The following is a 27,393-nucleotide window of genomic DNA, read 5'->3' on the forward strand; positions in this document are numbered from 1 at the left end:
CCTTCAGTACCGCCCCCGTCAACAGTGCGGCGCTCCCCCAGTACCGCCCCTCCGACGTGCGGCGCTCCCTCAGTACCACCCCTCCGACAGTGCGGCGCTCCCTCAGCACCACCCCTCCGACAGTACCGCCCCCTCCAACAGTGCGGCGCTCCCTCAGTACATCGGATCATAAGAAATAGGAGCAGGCCATTCGGCCCCTCGAGCCTGCTCCGCCATTTAATGAGATCATGGCTGATCCGATTTTGGCCTCAACTCCACTTCCCTGCCCGCTCCCCATACCCCTAGACTCCCCTGTTGCTCAAAAATCTGTCTATCTCAGCCTTGAATATATTCAATGTCTCAGCTTCCACAGCTCTCTGGGGTAAAAAATTCTAAAGATGCACAACCCTCAGAAGAAATTCCTCCTCATCTCCGTCTTAAATGGGCGACCCCTTATTCTGAGACTACGCCCCCTCATTCTAGATTCCCTGGCAAGGGGAAACATCCTCTCAGCATCTACCCTATCCAACCCCACCGAGTGTAACATATCAAAGTTTGCAGATGATACAAAGATGGGAGGGAAAGTAGTGAGTGAGGAGGACATAAAAAACCTGCAAAGGGACATAGACAGGCTAAGTAAGTGGGCAGAGATTTGGCAGATGGAATACAATACTGGAAAGTGTGAGGTTATGCACTTTGGCAGGAAAAATCATAGAGCAAGTTATTATCTTAATGGCAAGAAACTGGAAAGTACTGTCGTACAAAGGGATCTGGGGGCCCTGGTGCACGAAACTCAAAAAGTTAGTATGCAGGTGCAGCAAGTGATCAAGAAGGCCAATGGAATGTTGGCTTTTATTGCTAGGGGGATAGAATATAAAAACAGGGAGGTATTGCTGCAGTTGTACAAGGTATTGGTGAGACCGCACCTGGAATACTGCATACAGTTTTGGTGTCCATACTTAAGAAAAGACATACTTGCTCTCGAGTCAGTACAAAGAAGGTTCACTCGGTTAATCCCGGGGATGAGGGGATGGACATAAGAGGAGAGGTTGAGTAGATTGGGACTCTACTCATTGGAGTTCAGAAGAATGAGGCGATCTTATTGAAACATATAAGATTGTGAAGGGGCTTGATCGGGTGGATGCGGGGAGGATGTTCCCAATGATGGGTGAAACTAGAACTAGGGGGCATAATCTTAGAATAAGGGGCTGCTCCTTCAAAAGAGATGAGAAACTTCTTCACTCAGAGGGTGGTAGGTTTGTGGAATTTGCTGCCCCAGAAAGCTGTGGAAGCTACATCATTAAATAAATTTAAAAACAGAAATAGATAGTTTCCTAGAAGTAAAGGGAATTAAGGGTTACGGGGAGCGGGCAGGAATTTGGACATGAGTCTAGGTTCGGATCGGTCATGGCCCTGTGGGTAGTGGAGCGGGCCCAGGGGCCGTGTAGACTGGTTCTGCTCCTACTTCTTGTGTTCTAATTCTGTTAGATTTCAGGAGATGGTTTTATTCCTGTTCCTGGCTGGGGTGGAGATCGCCTTTACAGAAGGTAAGTACTGTAGAAAATATAGGGACAGAGTGATCTCCTGGACGAGTTTCGATCGCCTAGATGGGTCGGAGAGGAATTTCTCAGATTTTTTTCTCCCAAATTGGCCATTGGGTTTTTTTTAAATCTGGTTTTTCGCCTCTTCCGGGAGATCACATGGGTTCGGGTGGGATGGAGAGTGATAGTATATTTGAGGTTAGGATCAGATCAGCCATGATCTTATTGAATGGTGGAGCAGGCTCGAGGGGCCGATTGGCCTACTCCTGCTCCTATTTCTTACGTTCTTTGAATCTTATGTTTCAATAAGATCACCTCTCATTCCAATGAGTATAGAACCAACCTGCTCAACCTTTCCTCATAAGACAACCCTTCCATCCCAGGAATCAATCCAGTATATCCCTCCTTAAATAAGAGGACCAAAACTGTACCAAGTACTCCAGGTGTGGTCTCACCAGCGCCCTGTACAGTTGCAGCAAGACTTCCCTACTTTTATACTCTATCCCCCTTGAAATAAAGGCCAACATTCCATTTGCCTTCCAGGTGAAACAGCGATTTACTTGTACTTCTTGCAATCTAGTATACTGTATTCGCTGCTCACGATGCGGTCTCCTTTACATTGGGGAGACCAAACGCAGATTGGGTGACCGCTTTGCGGAACACCTCCGTTCAGTCCGTAAGGGTGACCCCGAGCTTCCGGTCGCCTGTCATTTGAATTCACCGCTCCATTCCCACTCGGACCTCACCGTCCTCGGGCTCTTGCATTGTTCCACGGAAACCCAGTGTAAGCTCGAGGAACAGCACCTCATCCGATTAGGCACTTTACAGCCTTCCGGACTCAATATCGAGTTCAACAACTTCAGATCATAACCTCGGCCCCTATTACATTTTTACATATATTTTTTATCCACACCTTTGTTTTGTGCCCTTCCCCCTTTTTTTCTCTCCCACATGGCAGCTGTCTCTCATCCAGCGGATTTCACACCTAATCTAGAGCCGTCTTTTGTCTCCACTAGTCCGATCACCATCTCGTCTGGTTTTGAATACCTCTTAATGTCTCTTCACTTCTCTTTTGTTCTCTTATCCCCATTTCCCAGCCCCCAAACTGGCCTTTAATCGGTTTCATTTCCTGTGTTTTTTCAGTCCCGACGAAGGGTTTTGACCTGAAACCTTGACTCTGTTTCTCTCTCCACGGATGTTGCCTGGCCCGCTGAGTTTTTCCAGCATTTTCTGTTGTTATTTCCTTTTGCCTTCCTAATTACTTGCTGCACTTTTTGTGTTTCATGCACGGGGACACCCAAATCCTTTTGTACCGCTGTATTCTGTAGTCTTTCTCCATTTAAATATTTTTCTTTTCTATTCTTCCTATCAAAGTGGATAACTCCACATTTTCCCACATTACACTCCATCTGCCAAATTCTTGCCTACTCACCTAACCTATCTATATCCCTTTGCAGACTCTATGTCCTCCTCACAACTTGCTTTCCCACCTATCTTTGTATTGTCCGAAAATTTGGCTACAATACACTCGCTTCCTTCATCCAAGTCATTAATATAGATTGAAAATAGTTGAGGCCCCAGCACTGATCCCTGTGGCACCCCACTAGTTACAGATTGCCATCCTGAAAATGATCCATTGATCCTGACTCTCTGTTTTCTGTTAGTTAGCCAATCCTCTATCCAATCTAATATATTACAGGAAACTTTGGTTTATCCGGAGATTGTATGTCCGGAAACCTCGCTCTAACGGCAGAAATCAGCAGCCGTTTTGTTAGGTTTTTCTTCTTTTTTTTCTTCTCCTAGCATTTTTTTTAAACAGTCAGTCTCTGGAAAGCCTCTCTGAAGCTGTTGCTAAGCTACAGAGACACTTCCAAGGTACGGGCCGACTGTTTACAAGCTGTTGCTAAGCAAGTGTTTGTTGTCAGATACGGAGATGAAAACCTCCATATCCTTCAACATTAGCGCTGGTCTGTCTGGAAGTTTTCATAAATCGGCATCACGCCAGTCCCGTCGGTGCCGGATATCGCGAAGTGTCCTGTACCCCCAACGCCATGAGCTCTCATTTTATGCAGTAACCTTTTATGTGGCACCTCGTCGAATGCCTTTTGGAAATCAAAATACACTACATCTACTGGTTCCCCTTTATCCACCCTGCTTGTTACCTCCTCAAAGAACTCTAATAGACTTGTCAAACACAATTTCCCTTTCATAAAACCACATTGACTGTTTGATTGTATTATAATTTTCTAAATGCCCTGCTACTACTTCCTTAATAATGGATTTGAGCATTTTGCCAATGACGGATGTTAGGCTAACTGGCCTATAGCTTCCTGTCTCACTCCTTTTTTGCATAAGGGCTTACCTTTGCAGTTTTCCAATCTGCAGGGACTTTTCCAGAGTCACGGGAATTTTGGAAGATTACAACCAATGCATCCACTATCTTGGTAGCCACTTCTTTTAAGACCCTAGGATGCAGGCCATCAGGTCCAGGGGACTGGTCAGCCTTTAGACCCGTAAGTTTGCCTAGCACTTTTTCTCTAGTGATAGTTTTAAATTCCTCCCTCCCTTTTGTCCCTTGATTTTCTACTATTACTGGGATGTTTTTCGTGTCCTCTACTGTGAAGACAGATACAAAATATTTGTTCAGCTCTCCAATTAGTCCCACTCCCCCTGCTCTTTCCACATAGCCCTGAAACTTTTTCCAGACTGAAGGGCTAGGTGTGACTGAGTTACATTAGGAGTTTTGATTTAAACACAGGGAGGAAGTGTGTGTAGGACCAGGGATTTAGAGTTAGGATGGAACACTGACCATACCAGTATCTATAATAGACATGCACACAGAGCAGTGCCCAGAAGTGTGAGGGAGGGCTTCGAAAAGTCTCTGCAGATACGAGAACAGGTCTTACTTTCATGGTCTTCAGGTCCAGACTACTCCACTGGGTTGGGGTGGGGAGTGCATCTTCTCCCTGTTCTTCCATCTTCTCTTCAGCCTGAGAGGATGAGTAACAGATTAGGTTATTCCGAGCAGCTAGCAATCAGCTGAGCCCCTCTTCCTATCCAGGTTCCACGAGGTGTCACTGCATCAAACAGCCACACACAAGACCTCTATTTAACCCTGCACTGTGCCTCTGACAGTGCCTCACAGGGAAATTGTCTGCAACAACCATGGCCTTTGACCCGCCCGAGCCTGGATCCTTTCCCAAATGAGGGAGGCCCGAAAGAGACAGAAAGGGGAAGGTTAGGTAACACGGAGCAGCAGAACTAAGGTGCATGTCTTGCCCCACTCCCAACGATCAGACTGCCTCTTGGACCCTCTCATCTCCCCGACTGCCCCGAACTGTGTTACCTGCTGCATGGACCCTGCCCCCATCTCTCTCCCCTCAAGCTTCATACAGTCCCTGGTCAGCACTGTTTCACAAATTTTCTCCTCCCAAGGTCTGGGAAACACTTCCTCATTTCAGACACCCAATAGCAGCACTAAGTACTCCCAACAAGCTAAAGCACGGGTTAGATACAGAGTAAAGCTCCCTCTACACTGTCCCATCAAACACTCCCAGGGCAGGTGCAGCACGGGTTAGATACAGAGTAAAGCTCCCTCTACACTGTCCCATCAAACACTCCCAGGGCAGGTGCAGCACGGGTTAGATACAGAGTAAAGCTCCCTCTACACTGTCCCATCAAACACTCCCAGGGCAGGTACAGCACAGGTTAGATACAGAGTAAAGCTCCCTCTACACTGTCCCATCAAACACTCCCAGGGCAGGTACAGCACGGGTTAGATACAGAGTAAAGCTCCCTCTACACTGTCCCAATCTGTCTCAGCCCCACCCTCAGAAGCGCTCCATCTGCAGTATCAGATGCCCTTTCCCCATTTCCTGCACTGGCTGTCTGGTGCCGTCGCAGAGCAAGATTGCCAATTGCTCCTGAAGTGGCTCAGGTGACGATTCCTCCATTTCTTCTCCCACGTCCAGACTGACCCCGAGCGGAACACACTGCCTGGTATGGAAGCAGGAACATGGACCATAACAAGAGGACATTTCAGTAAAACGTTATTTAAACCCATGGGCCCACGCGAGTCACACAAGGCTATGCTTTCAGCCAGCATCAGCGAGACTGTAGGTGATAACTCCGTATGTTCCGAGAAGGAGGCCACAAGGACCAAACGTCAGCAGGTTTTTGCAGTAAGGGGACTGAAGTCTACAGGGCTGCGCTGTGCAGTTTTACAACATGCCCCAGGGCTACATCCCCTAATTGGATTTAATGTGGAGCAGCTAATGGTTTCTGACTGAGCCTGTGCTTGCCTAAATCAGGTGTAGTTGGAGGACAAGATTTGGTTTCTGTATAACATGGGGTACAGTACTGGTGGGTACAGGTCTGTCGCTGTATAACACTGGGGTACAGTACTGGTGGGTACAGGTCTGTCACTATTACACTGGGGTACAGGTCTGTTACTGTATAACACTGGGGTACAGTACTGGTGGGTACAGGTCTGTCACTATAATACTGGGGTACAGTACTGGTGGGTACAAGTCAGTCGCTGTATAACACGGGTACAGTACTGGTGGGTACAGATCTGTCACTATTATACTGGCGTACAGCACTGGTGGGTACAGGTATGTCTCTATTACACTGGGGTACTGTACAGTACTGGTGGGTACAGGTATGTCTCTATTACACTGGGGTACGGTACAGTACAGTACTGGTGGGTACAGGTCTGTCTCTATTACACTGGGGTACAGTACAGTACTGGTGGGTACAGGTCTGTCTCTATTACACTGGGGTACTGTACAGTACTGGTGGGTACAGGTCTGTCACTATTACACTGGGGTACTGTACAGTACTGGTGGGTACAGGTCTGTCTCTGCTGCCATTCTACCAACAAGTGCTGTGTCAGTCCTGAAGTAGCCTACGTAGGGGAGGGGCACTTCCGCACTAACGTTCTCGCCCCTTTTCTCTACCAGTGGGGATCTGACCCAGTGTAAGGAACATGGGTGAATACCAGACTGCCTGCTGATAGCATCCCTCATCACTGGGGGCATTCTGTTAACGGGTCCCCTCCCATTCCTCATGACTGGGGGCATTCTGTTAACAGGTTCCCCTCCCAAAGGTACAAATCCCTCAATCCATGAGATGTAGGTCTTCTCCTGCGACTGCTTGCAAACGACAGGCTTAGTTGTATCACTAACTCACTACCTGCTCCGCCATTAAAGTAAAGTGCTCTACTGAAAGGACACCCGCCTGGGGACAGGGCTCTCCTAGAAGCAGTAAGGAGCGGTCTTTGTAGTGTTGGTTCGTCGAATATGGGATGGGAATCGCACCAGAAGATTCAGAGTGAATACCAGAAGCAGGAATGGGCCCCACACACAGGGCACGTGCTCCTTACATTAGCAGAACACAGAACACAAGGGGAGTTAAAGTGAGAGAGCCCGTCAGGGGACTGAACAGCAAACGGTCTGGCAAATTTCATCATAAACAGCGTTTCAGTAGGTGTGGAGGGGTGTCAGAGAGGTAGGTGTGTGTGTGCCACAGCTGTAGTCTTGGTCTGTGTGTGTGCCCACTCACATTTCCTTAAACAGAGTATCTGGGAGCTGGAGAATCTGTTCCCGGTTCCGGCTCTCTGACCAGGAACGCAGGGCCTGCTATTGGGAAGGAGGGCAATCCCAGCTTCCATACCGTGAGTGAAAGGGGCCGTTAAACTCAGGCTAAATACACCGAGTGCTGCTCTTTCCTTCTGTGGAGCAGTACTAGCCACCGGCCCACCACATCACCCTGTGGGGAATCACAGACCCACCCGTGTCCCATCACCCTGTGGGGAATCACAGACCCACCCGTGTCCCATCACCCTGTGGGGAATCACAGACCCACCCGTGTCCCATCACCCTGTGGGGAATCACAGAGCCACCCGTGTCCCATCACCCTGTGGGGAATCACAGACCCACCCGTGTCCCATCACCCTGTGAGGAATCACAGACCGACCCGTGTCCCATCACCCTGTGGGGAATCACAGAGCCACCCGTGACCCATCACCCTGTGGGGAATCACAGAGCCACCCGTGACCCATCACCCTGTGGGGAATCACAGACCCACCCGTGTCCCATCACCCTGTGAGGAATCACAGACTGACCCATGTCCCATCACCCTGTGGGGAATCACAGACCCACCCGTGTCCCATCACCGTGTGGGGAATCACAGACCGACCCGTGTCCCATCACCCTGTGGGGAATCACAGACCCACCCGTGTCCCATCACCCTGTGAGGAATCACAGACCCACCCGTGTCCCATCTCCCTGTGGGGAATCACAGACTGACCCGTGTCCCATCACCCTGTGGGGAATCACAGACCCACCCGTGTCCCATCACCCTGTGGGGAATCACAGACCCACCCGTGTCCCATCACCCTGTGGGGAATCACAGACCCACCCGTGTCCCATCACCCTGTGGGGAATCACAGACCCACACGTGTCCCATCACCCTGTGGGGAATCACAGACCCACCCGTGTCCCATCACCCTGTGGGGAATCACAGACCGACCCGTGTCCCATCACCCTGTGGGGAATCACAGATTGACCCGTGTCCCATCACCCTGTGGGGAATCACAGACCGACCCGTGTCCCATCACCCTGTGGGGAATCACAGACCCACCCGTGTCCCATCACCCTGTGGGGAATCACAGACCCACCCGTGTCCCATCACCCTGTGGGGAATCACAGACCCACCCGTGTCCCATCACCCTGTGAGGAATCACAGACCCACCCGTGTCCCATCTCCCTGTGGGGAATCACAGACTGACCCGTGTCCCATCACCCTGTGGGGAATCACAGACTGACCCGTGTCCCATCACCCTGTGGGGAATCACAGACTGACCTGTGTCCAGTCACCTCGCGGTGCAGCATTCCTGAGCACGGGCGAGGAAGGTGCGCTGTGCGATTGTGTCCCTTAACCTCAGCACGCACCCCCCTCCCTCTCCCCAGGAGGAATGCGTCATTGGCCTGCAGTCACTAGAGCCCCTCTTAGTGCATGCTTCACTATGGATCTGTAACAGCCTGGACACAACACAGCCAGTCTGCTGAGAATGCCATTGTGCTCCTGATTGAGAACTGTAGGGAGGGGGCTGTAAATTATCCTCAGACTGTTCCTCAAGAAGCACTGGGTCAATTCTCGGTGCGGTCTGCTCAGCTGCCAGCTCTTGTTTCTCGGTTTGAGGAATTGAGATGTGGGCTGTGGGTTTGCAGTGTTTGACTGAGTGAAGCCCCTCCACATTCACAGAGTGCCGGGTGGAGCTGACAATTCTCCGCTCCATCATTTGAAAATCTCGGTCAGAAACTTTTAAGGACGGCAAATGCTCACGTCAACTGAGTACTATTGGTCACCCCCGATATGGCAGTGGAGGGGTACAGGTGTGCGTGTGTGTGTGTGTCAGAGAGAGAGTTTGGGTGTGGGTCTGTGTCAGTGTTTGTGTAAGAGAATGGAGTAATAAAAAAAGATTCAATGCCTCATCGCGGTCCGTGTCCTTGTGCTCTGCCTGGTCCCTGTCAGTCAGCTGTTGCGTGTATCCCAGGGACAGTGCGTCCCACTCCAAGCGAGTAGGGAGGCAATGCCAAACATCCGGCAGAAATACAACCACAGTCTCCACGCGGGCTGGGAGCAGCCGCCCCTCACGGAGCTCTCCAGGCTGATGGTAGCGAATCTCAGCAAAGCGAAACCTGTCACAAGGGAAGAGGGTTACTGGATATAACAGCACACAGGACCAGAAATCCAACGTCAATGCTTACAATCTACTGTTAGGCGTCACCCTGCGCCTTTTAATTACCCCCTCTTTCCCAAAGGTGAGGCTTTCACTCCCTATCTGCCTCTTCCCCGTCCCACTGCACTCTCTACATCAGCTAGTCAGGCCAAGCTTCCAGATTCCCCCAGGCCAAAAGGGAAAGGGCACCTCTGCAAAGGGGGCTCGGGAGAAACTGAGGAACAGGGTGACCCCCAAACACAGAGGGAGTTAGACAATACCCACCGCCCTTCAGAAGAATTGGAAGAGAGCTGGAGGTCAGGGGTCGAGTCGGCCTCACATAGGTAGGCTCAGTAATGAAGTGATGGTAATGGCGATGTATCCTTGCCCAGCTTCCTCACTGGGAACTTCCTTCCGCACACCCACCACCTCCCCCATTAGAACATAAACAGGGACATGTGTGAATCCCATCCAGAGAGCCCCCATAGCAGCTCAACCTCCACCCATTGACTTGAACCACTCACATGCTGAGCCCCCTCCCCAGCCAGATACACACCCTCAGCTGGTAAGGCTAACCCCGCAAGGGTAATCGACATCAGCAACCATCCTCCTGCTCAGAGCTCGTTTTATTTTTGGCTTTACCAACACACAGCTTCAGCACATGGCAGGTTCGATACAGCACACACAACAGAAACAAACAGGCCAGCGATGGCGAGACGAGGCCTCACTCCAGGGAAACCCTGATGGAAGATGCCTAGGCTCTGGGGCCCAGGAACAGAGATACTTTAAACATTCGGGACTTCCTCGGCATGCATCAATGCTTTACCATTCAGAGTACTTACCCAGGGACCCACGAAGCCCTTCAAACACAGAACACAGCAGCAAATGACCACACCTGGGGGCAGGGAGTCAGCATCCCAGCTGTGTGCAGCAGGAGCCAAACAGTAACAGCATGCGCCAAACAGTGACAGCATGCCACCTCAAATCCAGAGCACTCGCAGGAAAGCCCAGTGTTGCTGCAACCCAGCGAGGACGAGGGTGTAATGGAGGCCTGGGAGCCCAATGGCTAAACAGACCCGTTACCACACCCACACTTCACTGTACCCCCACACCCCGTATTACTCTTCAGTGAATCCCCTCACCCCGTGTCACTCTTTAGGGAATCCCCTCACCCCGTGTCACTCTAATGTATTCCCCTCCAAACTGTCGGTGTGTCGCCCTATAGGCTGCCCGTTGCTCTGTCACTGTGCAGTATCCCCCCCACCCCCAGGTTCTGCATACACCCTGAGTCCCACAGTTGAAGGCAGTGTTGAGGTGATGGGAGAACATGTCCTATAATGTACCCGCACTGAGCTATGTAGTGCATGGTAGAACTGGATGCATTTCCTACATTGCTTTACCTGACGCACTCTGTTCTCTGCAGTAATGTTACTGCACTGCCCCTCAGTCCAGCGACATGCACCCACTGCCTCCCCCCCACGCCCCTACTCCTCTGCTAGGTCGCAGACTCACCATTGAGTGCAGGCGCTCAGGTCGATGCCAGTCAGGGACTTCGTGGTGCGAATCGCCGTCTTGATGAGCACCCTGGGGTCCTTATCTGGGCCTGGACCATCAAGAGAAGGAGACCAGCAACCTCCAATCGCCACAGCCTCCTCCTGGCCCTTCATCCCCACCAAGAACTGTACCAAGGAACGAGAGAGAGTGAGAGACGCCGAGAAGCATGGAATCCAGCAACAAACGAAGGCAGCACAGAACTGAAACCCGAGCTTGCGTTAGGGTGATTGCGCAATGAACCACCGCTCTTGACACCCCCAGAGAGAGACTTACATTTCTACAGCGCCTTTCACAACCTCAGGATGTCCCAAAGCACTTTGCAGCCAATGAAGTACTTTTCTGGAAGTGTAGTTAATGTGGCAGACAATTTGCACACAGTAAGGTCTCACAAACAGCAATGAGATAAATGACCAGATAACCAGATATTGGTTGAGGGATAAATATTGGCCCCAGGACACCAGGGAGAACTCCCCTGCTCTTCTTCGAATAGTGCCATGGATCTTTTACGCCAACCAGAGGGCAGACGGGACCTCGGTTTAACGTCTCATCCAAAAGACGGCACCGCCAACAGTGCAGCACTCCCTCAGTACTGCCCCTCCGACAGTGCAGCGCTCCCTCAGTACTGCCCCTCCGACAGTGCGGCGCTCCCTCAGTACTGCCCCTCCGACAGTGCGGCGCTCCCTCAGTACTGCCCCTCCGACAGTGCGGCGCTCCCTCAGTACTGCGCTCCCTCAGTACTGCCCCTCCGAGTGTGCGGCGCTCCCTCAGTACTGCCCCTCCGACAGTGCGGCGCTCCCTCAGTACTGCCCCTCCGACAGTGCAGCGTTCCCTCGGTACTGCCCCTCCGACAGTGTGGCGCTCCCTCAGTACTGCCCCTCCGACAGTGCAGCGTTCCCTCGGTACTGCCCCTCCGACAGTGCAGCGCTCCCTCAGTACTGCCCCTCCGACAGTGCAGCGCTCCCTCAGTACTGCCCCTCCGACAGTGCAGCGCTCCCTCAGTACAGCCCCTCCGACAGTGCGGCACTCCCTCAGTACTGCCCCTCCGACAGTGCAGCGCTCCCTCAGTACAGCCCCTCCGACAGTGCGGCACTCCCTCAGTACTGCCCCTCCGACAGTGCAGCGCTCCCTCAGTACAGCCCCTCCGACAGTGCGGCACTCCCTCAGTACTGCCCCTCCGACAGTGCAGCGCTCCCTCAGTACAGCCCCTCCGACAGTGCGGCACTCCCTCAGTACTGCCCCTCCGACAGTGCGGCACTCCCTCAGTACTGCCCCTCCGACAGTGCGGCACTCCCTCAGTACTGCCCCTCCGACAGTGCAGCGCTCCCTCAGTACAGCCCCTCCGACAGTGCGGCACTCCCTCAGTACTGCCCCTCCGACAGTGCAGCGCTCCCTCAGTACAGCCCCTCCGACAGTGCGGCACTCCCTCAGTACTGCCCCTCCGACAGTGCAGCGCTCCCTCAGTACAGCCCCTCCGACAGTGCGGCACTCCCTCAGTACTGCCCCTCCGACAGTGCAGCGCTCCCTCAGTACAGCCCCTCCGACAGTGCGGCACTCCCTCAGTACTGCCCCTTCGACAGTGCAGCGCTCCCTCAGTACAGCCCCTCCGACAGTGCGGCACTCCCTCAGTACTGCCCCTCCGACAGTGCAGCACTCCCTCAGTACTGCCCCTCTGACAGTGCGGCGCTCCCTCAATACTGACAGTGTACTGGATTATGGTCTCAGGAGTCTGTTGGTAACGATGCCAGGTGGGGTCGCACTGAGCTGCCTAGAGCAGAAAGTCCCAGGATCCACGTCCAACTGGTGTGGAGTAGGCTTGAACTCGACACCACCTGATTGCTAAAACGGTCAGGATTCCTGCTTCCCATCACTATCCAGTGAGAAGTCTGAGTGAGGGGTCATCGGCGAGGATAGGTCCGGGCTCAATGTGACACTCTGCTTGGTGAAACAGTCTCACTGTGCGGAGGGTTACATCCCCCAGCGAGCAGTTGGCACCCTTGGGAGATAATGGGAGGGAAAAAAATCACTTCACAAAGACCCATCACCGAGAACCTACCTTAATCAGCTTGGTAGGATGTTGAGGACCCTCGGCCGTCTCTTTCGGTGCCTCAGCCAATGTGCAGGTTTGGCGGTACAACTCCTGGAGGTCTGGGCATGACAACAATATCACCTGAAATGCCAATCAGACACGTCAGTGAAAGGTCTGGAGACAACCAGTGAATAGCAGAGACATCTTCACTCAGGCAAGGCTCTCAATGGGAAAGAATAGAAATTTCAGCACAGGAGGAAGCCATTCAGCCCTTTGCAATGGTGCCAACTCTTGACCAGGGGCGTGCAGGCAACTGTGGACAGGGGTCCTACATTGTGTGTGAGAGATGGTGGACAGGGGTCCTGCACTGTGTGAGAGACTGTGGACAGGGGTCCTGCACTGTGTGTATGAGACACTGTGGACAGGGGTCCTGCACTGTGTGTGAGAGATGGTGGACAGGGGTCCTGCACTGTGTGTATGAGACACTGTGGACAGGGGTCCTGCACTGTGTGTGAGAGATGGTGGACAGGGGTCCTGCACTGTGTGTGAGAGACTGTGGACAGGGGTCCTGCACTGTGTGTGAGAGACTGTGGACAGGGGTCCTGCACTGTGTGTATGAGAGACTGTGGACAGGGGTCCTGCACTGTGTGTGAGAGATGGTGGACAGGGGTCATGCACTGTGTGAGAGACTGTGGACAGGGGTCCTGCACTGTGTGAGAGACTGTGGACAGGGGTCCTGCACTGTGTGTATGAGACACTGTGGACAGGGGTCCTGCACTGTGTGTGAGAGATGGTGGACAGGGGTCCTGCACTGTGTGAGAGACTGTGGACAGGGGTCCTGCACTGAGAGAGACTGTGGACAGGGGTCCTACATTGTGTGTGAGAGATGGTGGACAGGGGTCCTGCACTGTGTGAGAGACTGTGGACAGGGGTCCTGCACTGTGTGTGAGAGATGGTGGACAGGGGTCCTGCACTGTGTGAGAGACTGTGGACAGGGGTCCTGCACTGTGAGAGACTGTGGACAGGGGTCCTGCACTGTGTGTATGAGACACTGTGGACAGGGGTCCTGCACTGTGAGAGACTGTGGACAGGGGTCCTGCACTGTGAGAGATGGTGGACAGGGGTCCTGCACTGTGAGAGACTGTGGACAGGGGTCCTGCACTGTGAGAGAGACTGTGGACAGGGGTCCTGCACTGTGAGAGACTGTGGACAGGGGTCCTGCACTGTGTGTATGAGACACTGTGGACAGGGGTCCTGCACTGTGTGTGAGAGATGGTGGACAGGGGTCCTGCACTGTGTATGAGAGACTGTGGACAGGGGTCCTGCACTGTGAGAGAGAGATGGTGGACAGGGGTCATGCACTGTGAGAGACTGTGGACAGGGGTCCTGCACTGTGCGTATGAGAGACTGTGGACAGGGGTCCTGCACTGTGTGTATGAGAGACTGTGGACAGGGGTCCTGCACTGTGAGAGACTGTGGACAGGGGTCCTGCACTGTGTGTATGAGAGACTGTGGACAGGGGTCCTGCACTGTGTGTATGAGAGACTGTGGACAGGGGTCCTGCACTGTGCGTATGAGAGACTGTGGACAGGGGTCCTGCACTGTGTGTATGAGAGACTGTGGACAGGGGTCCTGCACTGTGTGTATGAGAGACTGTGGACAGGGGTCCTGCACTGTGCGTATGAGAGACTGTGGACAGGGGTCCTGCACTGTGTGTATGAGAGACTGTGGACAGGGGTCCTGCACTGTGTGTATGAGAGACTGTGGACAGGGGTCCTGCACTGTGCGTATGAGAGACTGTGGACAGGGGTCCTGCACTGTGCGTATGAGAGACTGTGGACAGGGGTCCTGCACTGTGTGTATGAGAGACTGTGGACAGGGGTCCTGCACTGTGCGTATGAGAGACTGTGGACAGGGGTCCTGCACTGTGTGTATGAGAGACTGTGGACAGGGGTCCTGCACTGTGCGTATGAGAGACTGTGGACAGGGGTCCTGCACTGTGCGTATGAGAGACTGTGGACAGGGGTCCTGCACTGTGTGTATGAGAGACTGTGGACAGGGGTCCTGCACTGTGCGTATGAGAGACTGTGGACAGGGGTCCTGCACTGTGCGTATGAGAGACTGTGGACAGGGGTCCTGCACTGTGAGAGACTGTGGACAGGGGTCCTGCACTGTGTGTATGAGAGACTGTGGACAGGGGTCCTGCACTGTGTGTATGAGAGACTGTGGACAGGGGTCCTGCACTGTGCGTATGAGAGACTGTGGACAGGGGTCCTGCACTGTGTGTATGAGAGACTGTGGACAGGGGTCCTGCACTGTGCGTATGAGAGACTGTGGACAGGGGTCCTGCACTGTGTGTATGAGAGACTGTGGACAGGGGTCCTGCACTGTGTGTATGAGAGACTGTGGACAGGGGTCCTGCACTGTGTGTATGAGAGACTGTGGACAGGGGTCCTGCACTGTGCGTATGAGAGACTGTGGACAGGGGTCCTGCACTGTGTGTATGAGAGACTGTGGACAGGGGTCCTGCACTGTGCGTATGAGAGACTGTGGACAGGGGTCCTGCACTGTGCGTATGAGAGACTGTGGACAGGGGTCCTGCACTGTGTGTATGAGAGACTGTGGACAGGGGTCCTGCACTGTGTGTATGAGAGACTGTGGACAGGGGTCCTGCACTGTGTGAGGCTGTGGACAGGGGTCCTGCACTGAGAGAGCCTGTGGACAGGGGTCCTGCACTGAGAGAGCCTGTGGACAGGGGTCCTGCACTGTGCAGGCCTGTTTAATGTGTTATTACCTACTCTGAGTGACATCCATAGAATTTTACAGTACAGAAGGAGGCCATTCGGCCCATCGTGTCCACGCTGACCGACAAAAAGCTATCCAGCCTAATCCCACTTTCCAGCACTTGGTCCCTATCCTTGTAGGTTACGGCACTTGAAGTGCCTATCCAAGTATTTTTTAAATGTGGTGAGGGTCTCTGCCTCTACCACCCTTTCAGGCAGTGAGTTCCAGGTCCCCACCACCCTCTGGGTGAAAAGATTTCTCCTCAAATGCCCTCTAAACCTCCAACCAATTACTTTAAATCTATGCTCCCTGTTTATCTGCTAAGGGAAATAGGTCCTGCCTATCCACTCTATCTAGGCCCCTCATAATTTTATACACCTCAATAAGGTCTCCCCTCAGCCTCCTCTGTTCCAAAGAAAACCCCAGCCTATCCAGTCTTTCCTCATCGCTAAAATTCCCCAGCCCAGGCAACATCCTCGTAAATCTCCTCTGCACCCTCTCTAGTGCAATCACATCCTTCCTGTAATGTGGTGACCAGACCTGCACGCAGTATTCTAGCTGTGGCCTAACTAGTGTTTTATACAGTTCAAGCATAACCCCCCTGCTCTTGTATTCTATGCCTCAGCTAATAAAGGCAAGTATCCCGTATGCCTTCTTAACTACCTTATCTACCTGTCCTGCTACCTTCAGGGATCTGTGGACATGCACTCCAAGGTCCCTCTGATCCTCTGCACTTCTCAGTGTCCGACCATTTAATGTGTATTCCCATGCCCCGTTAGCCCTCCCCAAATGCATTACCTCACACTTTTCCAGATTGAATTCCATTTGCCACTGTTCTGCCCACTTGACCAGTCCATTGATATCTTCCTGCAGTCTACAGCTTTCTTCTTCATTATCATCCACACAGCCAATTTTTGTATCGTCTGCAAATACTTAATCATACTTTCTACATTCAAATCCAAATCGTTGGTATATATACCACAAAAAGCAAAGGACCCAGTACTGAGCCCTGCGGAACCCCACTGGAAACAGCCTTCCAGTCACAAAAACACCCATCGACCATTACCCTTTGTTTCCTGCCTCTGAGCCAATTTCGGATCCAACTTGCCACTTTGCCTTGGATCCCATGGGCTTTTACTTTCATGACCAGTCTGCCTTGCGGAAGCTTATCAAAAGCCTTGCTAAAATCCAAAAACACTGCATCAAACGCACTACCCGCATCGGCCCTCCTTACCTCCTCAAAAAATTCAATCAAATTAGTCAGACACGGCCTTCCCATAACAAATCCATGCTGACTGTCCCTGATTAATCCGTGTCTTTCTAAATGAAGATTTCTTCAAGGGAATATACTTGCTCTGAACCCTCACTATCTCCTCCTTGAATGCCTCCCACTGCTCTTGACACTGATTTACCTTCGAGTTTCTGTCTCGTCTACTTTGGCAAAATCACCTCTCAGCTTAGTAAAAGTAGCTTTTTCCCAATTGAGAACTTTTATTCCTGGTCTATCCTTCTCCTTTTCCATAACTACGCTAAATCTAACTGAATTATGATCACTACCACCAATATGCTCCCCCACTGATGCTTTTCCATCTGCCCAGCTTCATTCCCCAAAACTAGGCCCAGAACTGGCTCCTCTCTTGTTGGGCTCGCTACGTACTGGCTAAAGATGTTCTCCTGAATGCATTTTAAGAATTCTGCTCCCTCTATACCTTTCACACTAATTTTATCCCAGTTAATATTAGGGAAGTTGCTATCCCCTACTATTACTGCCATATTTTTGCATGTCTCAGAAATTTGCCTACATATGTGCTCTTCTATCCTCCTGACTGTTCGGAGGTCTACAGTCCACTCCCAGCAGTGCAACTGCCCCCTTTTTGCTTTTCAGTTCAACCCATAGGGCCTCATTGGATGATCCTTCGAAGATATCATCCCTCCTTGCAGCTGTAATTGTTACTTTAATCAATATTGTGACCCCTCCTTCTTTATCCCCCTATCTCGTCTGAAAACCCAATAACCAGGAATGTTGAGCTGCCATTCCTGCCTTTCTTTCAGCTATGTCTCAGTAATAGCAATATCATACTCCCACGTGTCTATCTGTGCCCTCGGCTCATCTTCTTTAATCCCTAGACTCCTTGCGTTGAAGAATGTACCATTTAGCACTGCCAAACTCCCTTGTTCAAACTGTGCAGGCAGTATTGTAGCGTGAGTACAGGGGTCTCTGAAGGCTCAGCTTTCTGTTTCCATCCCAGAAAGGGGTCAGCTTACCTTGGCACTGTAGGTGGAATCTGCATCAGCGGGTTCCAGTTGAATCTCCTGTCCCTCAGTCGGTTCAGCCCCCTCCTCCATCACATGGAACACACACTTCTGGCCTAATTGTAAAGGTTCGGTCAATGGGAATGTATTCACCCAGCACAGCCTGGTATCGAAGAATGTGTCTGGGATGTGCAGGCAGGGGTATCGGCGCTGAACCTCGATCGCATCACAAGCAGAGCTGTCGGTGAAAGGAAAGAACACTGCATTAACAGGGACTGACATGGAGCAGGCAATCCCTCACATTAAACACAATGTCGAGACCCCCCCACAATATACGATTAGTGATTGAGCCCACTGCCCCCAAATGGAAGGTCCTGGATGTAGCTCACAGCCTATTGATCCCATCAACAGCCCTCAATTCACCCGGAGACCCCTGCTACCCATCTCACCAGCTTGGTACAACCGAAGGGTCTGAGCTCCCATCCTCGGCTTGCGCCCAGTTCCCATTCTCCAGGAAAAGGTGGCAAGACCCGTGTCCTAACACGCTGTGGGGAATCACAAACCGACCCGTGTCCCATCACCCTGTGGGGAATCACAAACCGACCCGTGTCCCATCACCCTGTGGGGAATCACAAACCGACCCGTGTCCCATCACCCTGTGGGGAATCACAAACCGACCCGTGTCCCATCACCCTGTGGGGAATCACAAACCGACCCGTGTCCCATCACCGTGTGGGGAATCACAGACCGACCCGTGTCCTAACACGCTGTGGGGAATCACAGACCGACCCGTGTCCCATCACCCTGTGGGGAATCACAAACCGACCCGTGTCCCATCACCCTGTGAGGAATCACAAACCGACCCGTGTCCCATCACCCTGTGGGGAATCACAAACCGACCCGTGTCCCATCACCCTGTGGGGAATCACAGACCGACCCGTGTCCCATCACCCTGTGGGGAATCACAAACCGACCCGTGTCCCATCACCCTGTGGGGAATCACAAACCGACCCGTGTCCCATCACCCTGTGGGGAATCACAAACCGACCCGTGTCCCATCACCGTGTGGGGAATCACAGACCGACCCGTGTCCCATCACCCTGTGGGGAATCACAGACCGACCCGTGTCCCATCACCCTGTGGGGAATCACAGACCGACCCGTGTCCCATCACCCTGTGGGGAATCACAGACCGACCCGTGTCCCATCACCCTGTGGGGAATCACAGACCGACCCGTGTCCCATCACCCTGTGGGGAATCACAAACCGACCCGTGTCCCATCACCGTGTGGGGAATCACAAACCGACCCGTGTCCCATCACCGTGTGGGGAATCACAGACCGACCCGTGTCCCATCACCCTGTGGGGAATCACAGACCGACCCGTGTCCCATCACCGTGTGGGGAATCACAGACCGACCCGTGTCCCATCACCCTGTGGGGAATCACAGACCGACCCGTGTCCCATCACCCTGTGGGGAATCACAGACCGACCCGTGTCCCATCACCGTGTGGGGAATCACAGACTGACCCGTGTCCCATCACCCTGTGGGGAATCACAGACCCACCCGTGTCCCATCACCCTGTGGGGAATCACAGACCCACCCGTGTCCCATCACCCTGTGGGGAATCACAGACCGACCTGTGTCCCATCACCGTGTGGGGAATCACAGACCGACCCGTGTCCCATCACCCTGTGGGGAATCACAAACCGACCCGTGTCCCATCACCCTGTGGGGAATCACAGACCGACCCGTGTCCCATCACCCTGTGGGGAATCACAGACCGACCCGTGTCCCATCACCCTGTGGGGAATCACAGACCCACCCGTGTCCCATCACCCTGTGGGGAATCACAGACCGACCCGTGTCCCATCACCCTGTGGGGAATCACAGACCGACCCGTGTCCCATCACCCTGTGGGGAATCACAGACCCACCCGTGTCCCATCACCCTGTGGGGAATCACAGACCCACCCGTGTCCCATCACCCTGTGGGGAATCACAGACCCACCCGTGTCCCATCACCCTGTGGGGAATCACAGACCGACCCTTGTCCCATCACCCTGTGGGGAATCACAAACCGACCCGTGTCCCATCTCCCTGTGGGGAATCACAGACCGACCCTTGTCCCATCACCCTGTGGGGAATCACAGACCCACCCGTGTCCCATCACCGTGTGGGGAATCACAGACCCACCCGTGTCCCATCACCCTGTGGGGAATCACAGACCGACCCGTGTCCCATCTCCCTGTGGGGAATCACAGACCGACCCGTGTCCCATCACCCTGTGGGGAATCACAGACCCACCCGTGGAAAGTATGCAGGGGAGGATAAGCCAACATTCAACAGTGAAGGCCTCAGTAAGCCAATCACCCGTCAACACTCACTGCCCGACTCAGGTGAGCAGCCATTCCAGCAGCCTGGCACAAGCGAGTACCCGTGGGGGAGGAGATGTGAAAATGAACCACCAATATAACCTGTGCCAGGGGCTCAGCAGTGTGGGCAGCTGCCAACCAAAGAGCACGTCAGCATTGAAAAGGCCAGTACCTGTCCAAGGGGAAGCGGGAGTACTGCACGCTGTACGAGGGGATGTAATGCCGTGCCTTTTTTGCCGGCCCTTCTCCTGACGCCATATCCTGGTACCGTTTCTGGGAGCTGCCCTGGCCGCCCATCCGCTTGTAATTGTCCCTGTTTCAGAAAAAGGAGAAATGAGCAAACACGGACAGACAAATGTATATTTTTCATCTGTAAAATGAGAAGTCAGGAACAGTCCCCTCTCCCTAACATTGAAATTAGAGTTTGTAACATCCCAGTTTGAATACTTTTGCTTCAAGTTTAATGTTTCTTGAATAAACTTCCAGAAATGGAGCTTTTTTTTTTTTTTTTTATAATAAGGATCAGTTCTGACACACAGCGTGAGCTCTCACTCACAGACTGAGACTGTGACACAGCGTGAGCTCTCACTCACAGACTGAGACTGTGACACAGCGTGAGCTCTCACTCACAGACTGAGACTGTGACACAGCGTGAGCTCTCACTCACAGACTGAGACTGTGACACAGCGTGAGCTCTCACTCACAGACTGAGACTGTGACACAGCGTGAGCTCTCACTCACAGACTGAGACTGTGACACAGCGTGAGCTCTCACTCACAGACTGAGACTGTGACACAGCGTGAGCTCTCACTCACAGACTGAGACTGTGACACAGCGTGAGCTCTCACTCACAGACTGAGACTGTGACACAGCGTGAGCTCTCACTCACAGACTGAGACTGTGACACAGCGTGAGCTCTCACTCACAGACTGAGACTGTGACACACAGCGTGAGCTCTCACTCACAGACTGAGACTGTGACACAGCGTGAGCTCTCACTCACAGACTGAGACTGTGACACACGGTGTGAGCTCTCACTCACAGACTGAGACTGTGACACAGCGTGAGCTCTCACTCACAGACTGAGACTGTGACACAGCGTGAGCTCTCACTCACAGACTGAGACTGTGACACAGCGTGAGCTCTCACTCACAGACTGAGACTGTGACACAGCGTGAGCTCTCACTCACAGACTGAGACTGTGACACACAGCGTGAGCTCTCACTCACAGACTGAGACTGTGACACAGCGTGAGCTCTCACTCACAGACTGAGACTGACACAGCGTGAGCTCTCACTCACAGACTGAGACTGTGACACAGCGTGAGCTCTCACTCACAGACTGAGACTGTGACACAGCGTGAGCTCTCACTCACAGACTGAGACTGTGACACAGCGTGAGCTCTCACTCACAGACTGAGACTGTGACACACGGTGTGAGCTCTCACTCACAGACTGAGACTGTGACACAGCGTGAGCTCTCACTCACAGACTGAGACTGTGACACAGCGTGAGCTCTCACTCACAGACTGAGACTGTGACACACGGTGTGAGCTCTCACTCACAGACTGAGACTGTGACACACAGCGTGAGCTCTCACTCACAGACTGAGACTGTGACACACAGCGTGAGCTCTCACTCACAGACTGAGACTGTGACACACAGCGTGAGCTCTCACTCACAGACTGAGACTGTGACACACGGTGTGAGCTCTCACTCACAGACTGAGACTGTGACACACGGTGTGAGCTCTCACTCACAGACTGAGACTGTGACACAGCGTGAGCTCTCACTCACAGACTGAGACTGTGACACAGCGTGAGCTCTCACTCACAGAGACTGTGACACACAGCGTGAGCTCTCACTCACAGACTGAGACTGTGACACACGGTGTGAGCTCTCACTCACAGACTGAGACTGTGACACACGGTGTGAGCTCTCACTCACAGACTGAGACTGTGACACACGGTGTGAGCTCTCACTCACAGACTGAGACTGTGACACAGTGTGAGCTCTCACTCACAGACTGAGACTGTGACACACAGCGTGAGCTCTCACTCACAGACTGAGACTGTGACACACGGTGTGAGCTCTCACTCACAGACTGAGACTGTGACACACGGTGTGAGCTCTCACTCACAGACTGAGACTGTGACACAGTGTGAGCTCTCACTCACAGACTGAGACTGTGACACAGTGTGAGCTCTCACTCACAGACTGAGACTGTGACACAGCGTGAGCTCTCACTCACAGACTGAGACTGTGACACAGTGTGAGCTCTCACTCACAGACTGAGACTGTGACACACAGCGTGAGCTCTCACTCACAGACTGAGACTGTGACACAGCGTGAGCTCTCACTCACAGACTGAGACTGTGACACACGGTGTGAGCTCTCACTCACAGACTGAGACTGTGACACAGCGTGAGCTCTCACTCACAGACTGAGACTGTGACACAGCGTGAGCTCTCACTCACAGAGACTGTGACACAGCGTGAGCTCTCACTCACAGACTGAGACTGTGACACAGCGTGAGCTCTCACTCACAGAGACTGTGACACACAGCGTGAGCTCTCACTCACAGACTGAGACTGTGACACAGCGTGAGCTCTCACTCACAGAGACTGTGACACACAGCGTGAGCTCTCACTCACAGACTGAGACTGTGACACAGCGTGAGCTCTCACTCACAGACTGAGACTGTGACACAGCGTGAGCTCTCACTCACAGACTGAGACTGTGACACACGGTGTGAGCTCTCACTCACAGACTGAGACTGTGACACACGGTGTGAGCTCTCACTCACAGACTGAGACTGTGACACAGCGTGAGCTCTCACTCACAGACTGAGACTGTGACACACGGTGTGAGCTCTCACTCACAGACTGAGACTGTGACACAGCGTGAGCTCTCACTCACAGACTGAGACTGTGACACACGGTGTGAGCTCTCACTCACAGACTGAGACTGTGACACAGCGTGAGCTCTCACTCACAGACTGAGACTGTGACACAGCGTGAGCTCTCACTCACAGACTGAGACTGTGACACAGCGTGAGCTCTCACTCACAGACTGAGACTGTGACACAGCGTGAGCTCTCACTCACAGACTGAGACTGTGACACAGCGTGAGCTCTCACTCACAGACTGAGACTGTGACACAGCGTGAGCTCTCACTCACAGACTGAGACTGTGACACAGCGTGAGCTCTCACTCACAGACTGAGACTGTGACACAGCGTGAGCTCTCACTCACAGACTGAGACTGTGACACACGGTGTGAGCTCTCACTCACAGACTGAGACTGTGACACAGCGTGAGCTCTCACTCACAGACTGAGACTGTGACACACAGCGTGAGCTCTCACTCACAGACTGAGACTGTGACACAGCGTGAGCTCTCACTCACAGACTGAGACTGTGACACAGCGTGAGCTCTCACTCACAGACTGAGACTGTGACACACGGTGTGAGCTCTCACTCACAGACTGAGACTGTGACACACAGCGTGAGCTCTCACTCACAGACTGAGACTGTGACACACAGCGTGAGCTCTCACTCACAGACTGAGACTGTGACACACAGCGTGAGCTCTCACTCACAGACTGAGACTGTGACACACGGTGTGAGCTCTCACTCACAGACTGAGACTGTGACACACGGTGTGAGCTCTCACTCACAGACTGAGACTGTGACACACGGTGTGAGCTCTCACTCACAGACTGAGACTGTGACACACGGTGTGAGCTCTCACTCACAGACTGAGACTGTGACACAGCGTGAGCTCTCACTCACAGACTGAGACTGTGACACAGCGTGAGCTCTCACTCACAGACTGAGACTGTGACACACGGTGTGAGCTTACACTCGCACGTCACTAACTAGTAACCTCTGCTGGACAGTGTGGTTTGGGTGAGGATACAATCAAGCTCGGCTGTGATGCCCCTCAGTCGCTGACACCGACAGCCCAGGTTCTCTCCGAGTGCCCACGGGCGAGGTACCATTGGGCAGCCGCTGAGAAACTGCACCACAAGTGCCAACTCCGAGCAATTGGAGGGACCTTGGCTCAGTGTCTCTGAGCTCTGCCCAGTCCATCTGGGCACCTAGGTCTTTGGCACAGGTTGGAGAACCCACCCCCACCGTACCACCCCACAATACCACACCCGACAAGCATCAACTCCCCTCACACCACCACAAATGCTATCACAGCACAGGACAGACACACCTACCTCCTGTCGCCTCTCCGACCAATATCCATTCGGCCATTCCTGCCCATTGACCGTAGTCCCAAATCCAACCTGCGGCCGAGCTGGGCGTGGGGGCTCAAGTGAACCAAAGGCTGCAGCAAACCGGCTGGAGAGAGAGAGAGAGAGAGAGAGGGTCTGTTCAAACAGCACAGTTACCGTTCATCACACAAGGGGCGGACAATCAGAGGTTACTCAAGGGTCAGCAAAACGCTCATCATTTTATATGTAGAACTTTAGTTTAAACTCAACAATTTAACATCTCTATCTGGGCTCAGTGAGAGCGAGAGGAATGTTCCGAGGACACTTGGACGATTGGATTACGGGTGAAGCGTGACCTGGGCGAGTACTGCAACCCAGCCCTCAGGCACAGCTCTTCTGACAGTTTGGGAGCATCTGCGCCAGGAATTCCTTCGCTGGTGTCGTTCCAAGGCCATGACAACACCGAGGGTGATGGGGAGCCACCCGCAGGGGGTGGAGGGGTCCAGCCATGGGGTGAGGGGCGAGTCCTGACGCGGGGGGTCCGGCCACGGGGCGGGTCAGGCTGCGGGGGGGGGGGCGAGGGGTTGGGAGGGTCAGGCCACGGGCAAAGGGGGGGGTCAGGCCGCGGGGCGAGACAAATTGCGGGACGTGGTTGGGGGGGGGGGGGGGGGTCAGGCTGTGGGGCGGGGTGTCAGGCCGCGGGGTGGGGGTTAGGCTGGGGGGGGGGGGGTGCGCGCGAGTCAGGCCGCGGGGCGAGACAGTTTGCGGGACGCGGTTGGGGGGGGGGATCAGACTGCGGAGCGAGGGGGTGGGGGGCAGGCTGGGGGGGGGGCGAGTCAGGCCGCGGGGCGAGACAGTTTGCGGGACGCGGTTGGGGGGGGGGTCAGGCTGTGGGGCGGGGTGTCAGGCCGCGGGGTGGGGGGCAGGCTGGGGGGGGGGTGCGCGAGTCAGGCCGCGGGGCGAGACAGTTTGCGGGACGCGGTTGGGGGGGGGGGATCAGACTGCGGAGCGAGGGGGTGGGGGGCAGGCTGCGGGGCGAGTGTCAGGAATGGGTTGTGCGGGATGTGTGTTACTATACGTGGACCTCGGTGGGTCTTCTCGTAGCCCCCTGACTAGTGGCCAAACCGTGGCCTCCTATGTCCAGGCGCGTGCCTGGGTGATCCATACTCACGTTTGTGAGGGAGCTGGGAGAGCAGAGGCTGCGAGGATAACAAGGAGGGAATGCGCGGACCTTGGAGCAGGGGCTGTGGCTGTGGTTTTGCTCCCAGAATGCCTTGCTTCTGACCAGACAACATGTGCGACGGATTCTGCAAAAAACAATCACAAAAAAAGCAGTCAATACAAGGACAACTGTCCCAGTCCTTACACTGGGTGGGTTCGGCAATAGGGTGGGATCGCAAGCGTTGTGGAATCTCAGCCAGCTATAGTGGCGCCCTGATGGAGGAGCAGAGATGCACACAGTGTTTAAACTTTGCCCGATACAGCACGGATTTGGGCAAACCTGCATCGCTGCCCCTCACGGGTTAGACACAAGCCCTCCTGTAGATTCAACAGGGGGGGGCTGCACTGGGCTTCCAGCGAGGGGGGGGGCGGGCAGCACCTCCTCCTTTCCACTGCGGCTCAAATCAGGCCTGCAAAGCAAAGGGGACATTAGTGGAGACAGCCCCCGCCACGACGACCTCCCCCACTCCCGCGACACAAACACCCCCCCACCCCCCCAACACCCCCCCGCGACACAAACACCCCCCAGCCGCTGCCACCCACAACAATAGAATCGCATCAAGAATCCGCCACAGCTGATCGGTGCCAAACAGAAAGCTGAGCGAGCCCGTCCGCAGGCCAGCCACACCCGAGAGTTTCAGCATCTGCATCGAATATTTAAATTATATAAATCCGAGAATCGCCCTCCCCCACAATGGAGGGTCTTATCTCCACCTCAGGAAAGCCACTTAAAACGGTAATTAAAATATTTTGCTTAGTCTAAAAAGTTGGGTTAAAAACAAAATCTACACAATTCAGCTCAAAGCTGAACAGATCTTACTGTATGAAGTCACATGAAAGCATAGCGCAGGCTGTGTTTTCCAACCTAGGAAAAGTGCTTGAATTTCCGATAGAGCCACTTACACAAATATGTAACATAACACTGGCCCGAATATTAAGTCTCACCGTCGCTCCAGACAAGAGCGAAGCAGAGTTCATATTCGCGTCTTGATCGACAGCGGGACCGATACTAATGGCGAGGAAAAGCCGGACTGGCTGCCATGCAGAGAGGGGGAGGGGGGCTCGGCGAGGGGGGGAGGGGGGGCTCGGCGAGGGGGGGGGGGCTCGGCGAGGGGGGGGGGCGGCGAGGGGGGGGCGAGGGAGGGGGGGAGGCGAGGGGGGGGAGGTGAGGGGGGAGGGGGGGACTCGGCGAGGGGGGGGGAGGGGGGCTCGGCGAGGGGGGCTCGGCGAGGGGGGGAGGGGGGCTCGGCGAGGGGGGGAGGGGGGCTCGGCGAGGGGGGCTCGGCGAGGGGGGGAGGGGGGCTCGGCGAGGGGGGAGGGGGGCTCGGCGAGGGGGGCTCGGCGAGGGGGGGAGGGGGGCTCGGCGAGGGGGGGAGGGGGGCTCGGCGAGGGGGGGAGGGGGGCTCGGCGAGGGGGGGAGGGGGGCTCGGCGAGGGGGGGAGGGGGGCTCGGCGAGGGGGGGAGGGGGGCTCGGCGAGGGGGGGAGGGGGGCTCGGCGAGGGGGGAAGGGGGGCTCGGCGAGGGGGGGGGGGGAGGGGGGCTCGGCGAGAGGGGGGAGGGCAGGTCTAAATCTCAGTGCCAGGCCCTGCCTCACACTCTACCAAGCAGTGGCTCCAGCAGATGTCTGGCTCCAGGCCGCCTCACAACATGGGGAGACTGTTCCGGGAAAAAGCAATCCAACTGCCTGAACGGTCAGCTTGTGCCCGCCTGCCTTTCA

General features: G+C 54.1%; 1 protein-coding gene across 1 annotated transcript in view; it reads right to left on the reverse strand.

Moving 5' to 3' along the window:
• Positions 1 to 27,393, reverse strand: part of LOC147097839 (cell division cycle and apoptosis regulator protein 1-like) — a gene marked incomplete at its 3' end in the record, with an annotated part of 65,812 nt that overhangs the window by 20,296 nt on the left and 18,123 nt on the right. Inside the window, exons 6-13 of the mRNA XM_085970786.1 lie at positions 25,627 to 25,762; positions 24,459 to 24,582; positions 20,407 to 20,547; positions 17,873 to 18,098; positions 12,851 to 12,964; positions 10,756 to 10,922; positions 9,013 to 9,223; positions 4,427 to 4,510 (exon numbers count right to left, since the gene is read on the reverse strand). Coding sequence (XP_085826912.1) covers positions 4,427 to 4,510; positions 9,013 to 9,223; positions 10,756 to 10,922; positions 12,851 to 12,964; positions 17,873 to 18,098; positions 20,407 to 20,547; positions 24,459 to 24,582; positions 25,627 to 25,762 — 1,203 coding nt within the window. The remainder of the gene's footprint in view (positions 1 to 4,426; positions 4,511 to 9,012; positions 9,224 to 10,755; positions 10,923 to 12,850; positions 12,965 to 17,872; positions 18,099 to 20,406; positions 20,548 to 24,458; positions 24,583 to 25,626; positions 25,763 to 27,393) is intronic.

This window comes from Somniosus microcephalus, chromosome 30 (genome assembly GCF_052327205.1).
Source record: "Somniosus microcephalus isolate GS21.2 chromosome 30, FLI_Smic_1.0, whole genome shotgun sequence".
Taxonomy (NCBI): Eukaryota; Metazoa; Chordata; class Chondrichthyes; order Squaliformes; family Somniosidae; genus Somniosus; species Somniosus microcephalus.